The sequence below is a fragment of the Pipistrellus kuhlii genome, unplaced genomic scaffold (assembly GCF_014108245.1).
Source record: "Pipistrellus kuhlii isolate mPipKuh1 unplaced genomic scaffold, mPipKuh1.p scaffold_m20_p_39, whole genome shotgun sequence".
Taxonomy (NCBI): domain Eukaryota; kingdom Metazoa; phylum Chordata; class Mammalia; order Chiroptera; family Vespertilionidae; genus Pipistrellus; species Pipistrellus kuhlii.
In genome coordinates this window covers 2,416,494-2,422,493 of record NW_023425539.1, presented here as the reverse complement: position 1 = coordinate 2,422,493, position 6,000 = coordinate 2,416,494, and the positions used below count along the sequence as shown (strand labels likewise).

Here is a 6,000-nt window from a genome sequence, read left to right as displayed (position 1 = left end):
CCTATCTCTTTCCCAAAAGCTCTGGAGGAAACGCTTTCAGTGACTTTAAACACACAAACAACAACAACAAAATCAACAACAAAGCAGAGTTTTCCCTCCATTTGGATTAGATAGCGCTGTGATTTTAACCAAGTCAAAGGCGCTCAGTAAATCCAGGCCAAGGACAACTCCGAGGCCAGGAGACCCCCTCCCTTGGACACCTGCCGCGCCACATCGCCTTCTCCCTTCCCCTTCCCTCCGGGGTCCACGCGCTGCCCGGACTCTAGGCCGACTAGGCGGCGGACAGCCGGGGACGGGAGGGGGGAAGGGGGCGGCGAAGGGCAGGCTGGCGGCCCAGGCGCCCCCACTCGCTCCCTCCGGGGGACTCCCGCCTCCCCGCGCCGCGCGGCCCCGCGCTCGGGTGCAGGGAGGCCCCGCGCCGGCGGCGGCACCGCGCAGCCCGCGGGGCCGGAGAGGCGCAGAGCGGGGCGGGGGGCGCGGGCGCCTCGGGGTGTCGGGCGCCGGAGGCACACCCACCGCGGCCCGCCCCCGCCTCCGGGCGCCTGCCGGCCGGGCCCCCGCCCCGCGGCCCCGCCCCGCCCGGCTCCCCCGGCCCCGAGCCCGCAGGGCGCCCGCCCGGGCCGGGGCTGCAGACCGCGGCTCCGCGCGCAGGTCCCGCCGGGCGGGCCCAGGGCCCCCGGACGCCCGCCTCCGCCGCGGGTGGCTGCTTACGTCAGGCGGCGAAAACCAGAAGAAGGGGAAAAAAGCAGCCGGCCCAGGCGGAAGGGGAAAAACTTTATTTTTTCTCTGATTCTCGCCGGGGCTGAAGCGCAGGGGAGGCGGCGGCGCCAGCGCGGGCTTCCGGAGAGCCGGGCGCGACCCCGCCGCGCGGAGGAGGAGCGGGCGCGGAGCCGCGGGGCGCCGGCATGTGGGACCCCCGGGACTTCGAGCGCCGCTGGCGGGCCGAGTTCCCCGGGCAGGCGGCGCCCGCCCTGCGGCTGGACTCGGTGCGGGACGTGGAGCGGGAGCTGCAGCAGTGCCAGCTCCGCCTGAAGCGGCTGCAACAGGTGTCGGCGGAGGAGAAGTTCAAGGTGTCCTTCCTGCAGTCCGTGCTGGCCGGGGAGGCGCGGGGCCCGGAGGGCGCGGACGGCGGCGGGGCAGCTCCGGCCGAGGAGCCGGCGGTGGCCGGGCCGGAGCGCGCGCCTCCTGGGTGGGAGGAGAAGGAGGAGGAGAAGGAGGAGAAGGAAGGCGCCGCGGGCGGCGGCGGTGGCGGCGAACCCCCGGGCCCCGCGCGCCCCGCTCCGGAGGCGGCTGCCCAGGCCGAGCCTCCGTGCGTGTGCCTGGACCTCCCCGCATGGCCCGTGGCGGGGGCCGGGGCCACCGTGTGCAGCCTGACCGCAGCCATCCACCAGCAGCTGCTGCAGCCTCGCCTCCTCTTCACGCCGCGGGAGGACCGCGCGCCCCCGGGCCCCGATGGCGATGGCACAGCCCCCTGGTCCCCCGGCGAGGAGCCGGCCTCGGGGGCCCGGGAGGCGGGGCGGGGCTCCGAGGAGGGCGAGCCGGACGCCTCGGGCGCCGAGGATGGGGGCGACGGCAGTGACCACGACTTCGAGATGGTGGATCTGAACGAGAAATTCGTCCTGGGCCACTTGCTGATGGCCCCCTGCCGGTTCGGCACCCGCGGCGAGGCCGAGAAGGCGGCGCGGGCCAGCAGCCCCCACCGCTGGATGCACCTGATCCCCGGCGGCCGGCGGCTGCAGCGCCGCAGCCGCGACCTGGAGCAGCTGGAGGCGGAGGCCAAGGACGGGCGGGGCTCGCCGGTGCCCGCGGAGGAGGCCCCCCGGCGCGGGGCCCGCGACCACCACCACTCCCGGTGGCGGCGCAAGGGCTTGCTGTGGGTGCCCGAGCGCGACTCGCCCGGCCACAGCTCGCCGGAGAGGGGCAGTGACTGCAGCCACAACAGCTCGGACCACGAAGACGGCTCCTCTGCAGGTAGGCGCACCCCTCGTTGGATCCCCGACTTCACGCACCCCCTGGGGGCTGCTGGTCACCCCATCCCAGGCACACCTTGTGGGTCCTGTTGAACCTCAGGGTCCTGTTCACCTTGAAGCCACTTGTGGGACTTAAAAAAAAAAAAAAAAAAAAAAAAAAAAAGCAGACACCTAGGGCAGAGTGGTTTGTGCTTTGGGCGAGTTCGTAAAAATAAACATTATGACAGGGGTGGTGGAATGTATGCCTGGCCAGACTATGGAGGAATCTCTCACTTAGGCCTCAGCCTTTCTGCTCTGTCTGTCCCAACATCATCCACTCTCACCCGCCAGAGGCCACAAGCTGGCTGGGTCTCTTTGAACCACACTGATGGCATCCTCCTCTGAGCAAACCGGTGGCTGCCCGTCCCCCCAGATTCCTGGAAGTGGAGGTCTAAATCTCCCACTCAGTTTTCTGAACGGATCTCTCTCTCATCTCCTCCAGCCTGTATCTGAGTTCCCGTCAGATTGAGACAGGTTATCGCTTGGTGAAAGGTACACAGTCCTCACTGCCCCCTGCCTTTGCCGCCTGGCCCGCTTCCTAGAAGGCTGCATGCACTTGGTCTGTCAGCTTCTTCCTAGGAGCTGTGAGTCTGAGGGAGAAGGGAACGGCTTAGAATTACAGAGGCTTCAAGCTGGCCCAGTGCCCAGAGATCATGTCTAGGGCAGTGTCTTCACATGATGCAGGAGGAAACTGGAGCTCAGAGAGATGAAGAGCTTGGTTGGAGTCAGCTGATGCCTCCACTCGGACCTCCTATCATTTGTGGTTTCCCCTCCCATCTGCCTCTCTTCTGAGGGCAGGGCCTAGTCTCAGACAGTTTGCACCCCCTGGTGATGGTCAGCCTGGTGTCTTGCACAGAGTAAGGGCTCAATAAATATTTCTTGAATAAATGTCTCCAGCCATAGACCAGGGAGGGGGAAAGGACGGGGATGCGGGGTGGCCTGTGACTGCCACTGGGACCGCCAGGGTCTCCTCAGCTACAGGGAAGCATGAACTGGTGTCTGTCTAGCTCAAGCTGAGACCAAGAACTTCAGAGGCCTTCCTGCTAAGTGAACGGAGAGAGAGAGAAAAAAAAAAATCACTGATGCTGGGATTGTTCCAAAATTTCCATTATTAGATTTTATCTGGGTAAGCTTGCATTTGAATGAAAAACTGTCTACTTTGCTAAAAGCACATTTGGAAGGTCCATCAAGTCATCCGTTGTGATCAATTACACTTATTCATTAGCAGGGATTGGCTGCTCTTCCCATAGATCATGCTTTTGCCGCCAATGCTAGTACCTTTTTTTTTTTTTTTTTTCCTCCTATATGCCCCTTTAACTTAAAGGAAGAGTCTGCAGATTGCACTCAGGTGCCAAGTGTCAAATGCCCTCAGTGGAGGCTGCCCACACGGCCCAGCGCTGCTTCAGGCTGGCTCCCATCCCATCTCCCCTCAGACCCGCATCCATCACGCTGCCGGGTGTGCCCCGGCACTGGGTTTTCTCCAGGGAGTGATTTTATTTCTTCCAACTGTCTCCTCTCTTCTTAAGGGCACTCTGGCCCAGAGAGCACTTTGATGCAGGTTAGAAATGCATGGTCCCCTGGCCTGCCGCTGCAAAAGGTGCTCCCTTTGGGTGGATCAATGATTTAAAAAAAAAAAAAAATCCTCCTTCCTGAGGACTGAAGACTGCAGCCAGGACACGTGTCTGGCCGGCCTGGCTTTGGCCAGCCGTGCCTGGGCTGTGTTTCGGACATCTCCGCGTGTGAGGCCGCTGCTCCTGTCTCCAAAGCCTCTCCCGTGAGGAAGTGAATGGGGGTGGGCATGCACATGCATACGTGTATGCACACACATCCCACACTTTTCTACATGTGTGCACACGTGTGCACACAGTCACGTAAATGTTGCATATTGGCACGCCATCTAGGAGGAAGAGACCTCAGGCGTACAGAGAGGCACTAGCGCGGAGGGGTTTTCACACTGTGGGTGACAGCCTCTGAAACCATGTGGTGAGGAGTGAAAGCATTGCCAGGCTGCCCTGGCCTCCGTGGCTGTCCCTGCTTCATTTTTTTCCTCCGTTGGGCTCGCCCCGTTTCCACCACCCGGGATGCAACGATTTTGTATGTGGATCTTATTCATCTTTCTCTCCAGTAAAATGCAAGCTCTAAGATAAGGTGACCAGACGTCCCGCTTTTGGTGGGACAGTCCGATTGTTATTTGTCCCGCGTCTCGCGGCGTTTACAAAAAATAGTCCCGATTTTCCCGCGGTGTTTAAAAAAAAAGTCCTGATTAAAAAAAATAATAAAAAAAAATCGGGGACTTTTTTAAAGCGCCGCGGGACAAATTATTGAAAATAGCGACTGTCCCGCCAAAAGCGGGACGTCTGGTCACCTTACTCTAAGAGAGCAAGGATGTTTGTCTCTTTCTCTCACTGGCATTGCCCCAAAGCCTAAACCAGTATCTAACAGATGTTAGATGTTCCGTACCTATTTGTTGAATATACCCCCCAAAAATGCATACACCCTTTAAGAGCCGATAGCTCCGTTTTGAAAATGAATTTTAAATGAGATGGAATAGAAGAGAAAGCTTCAGAGTGTATTGCACATGGTAATTTTAGTGAGTATCATTCTGTTTAAAAGCTTTGTTTCGCCCAGCTGCTGTGGCTCAGTGGTTGAGGGTTGACCCGTGAGCCAGGAGATCATGGTTCAATTCCAGGTTGCAGGCTCCATCCCTGGTAAGGGGCGTGCAGGAGACAGCCAACCAATGATTCTCTTTCATCATCGACGTTTCTGTCTGTCTCTCTCTCCCTCTCCCTTCCTCTCTGAAATTAATAAAAATATATATTTAAAACAAAACAAATATTTTAAAAAATTTTTTAATTATGTATAAATATGTGCATAGATACTGGTTCCTGATATAGAATTATTTCTTGGTGTGGGTTGGTCAGAAAGCTTTGAAAATGCTAATAAAGGCTGAAACCGGTTTGGCTCAGTGGATAGAGTGTCGGCCTGTGGACTGGAGGGTCTGGGTTCGATTCCGGTCAAGCACATGTGCCTTGGTTGCGGGCACACCCCCAGTGGGGGGTGTGCAGTAGGTGGCTGATCGGTGATTCTCTCTCATCGATGTTTCTAACTCTCTCTTCCTCTCTGAAAAAAAAAAATCAATAAAAATATATTAAAAAATAAAAAATTATATATATAAAATATATATATATGTAAATGCTAATAAAGACCATGGGCTCTGAAGCTAAATTGCTGGTATAGCCGTGGGAGAAGTTATTTGAATTTTCTGTCTCAGTTTCCTCTATAAAACGGGTGAGGCCAACAAACACTGCTTAGGTCATACCGTGCTCCGAGGCACAGACAGAATATAATTTCTAAGGGCTTTGAACAGACGCTGGCACACAGCGGATTTACCCGGCGTTCACTAGCCATGACCACTGAGGTGTTCCTTGAGTCAGTACTCCCACTTCCGGATCATCCTGAATCACAGATGGTGTGGCTTTCTGGGATGCATGTGTTTTTCCTAGCACGGCTCCGGCTCTTTCTAGCACCTTCCAGGCTGTAGGGCAGGGCCCAGGGCCGAGTGGTCATCTTAGCTCTGGATTGGCCCTCAGGTTGTCTCTCCCTCTCGACCAGCCATCACGCCCATTTTCTGTGCTCAGAGATCCTTAACTGAAGGTCAGGTTCACTGGCAATTCAGACTCCGCCTTCCTCTCAGCCTCTTAAGGAGAGATATTACTTGAGACATCTTAAAGGCCCAGCGGCAACAAAAGAAAGAAAGATGGCCCAGTGACAGAGGAGCTCCCCACCCTGGAAAAGGGCTGCTTTTTAGATCAGTTAGATTTTTTTTTTCTTCTTCTTTTCAATGTATAGAGTGATGGAAACATCAGTGAGAAGAGAGAATCATTGATAGGCTGCCTCCTACACACCCCACACTGGGGAATGAGCTGGAAACCTGGGCCTGTGCCCTGACCGGGAACAGAATCATGACCTCCTGGTTCATAGGTCAACACTC

General features: G+C 57.2%; 1 protein-coding gene across 2 annotated transcripts in view; it reads left to right on the top strand.

The window, feature by feature from the left end:
• The first annotated feature begins 639 nt into the window (after nucleotides 1-639).
• The window catches only part of ABR (ABR activator of RhoGEF and GTPase), a 185,348-nt gene continuing 179,987 nt past the window's right edge, over nucleotides 640-6,000 (top strand). Inside the window, exon 1 of one of the 2 annotated variants that reach the window (XM_045571039.1) lies at nucleotides 640-1,971. In XM_045571039.1, the coding sequence (XP_045426995.1) occupies nucleotides 906-1,971 (1,066 nt within the window). In that variant the 5' untranslated portion in view covers nucleotides 640-905. The remainder of the gene's footprint in view (nucleotides 1,972-6,000) is intronic. The other variant, XM_036408488.2, reaches the window with a different exon arrangement.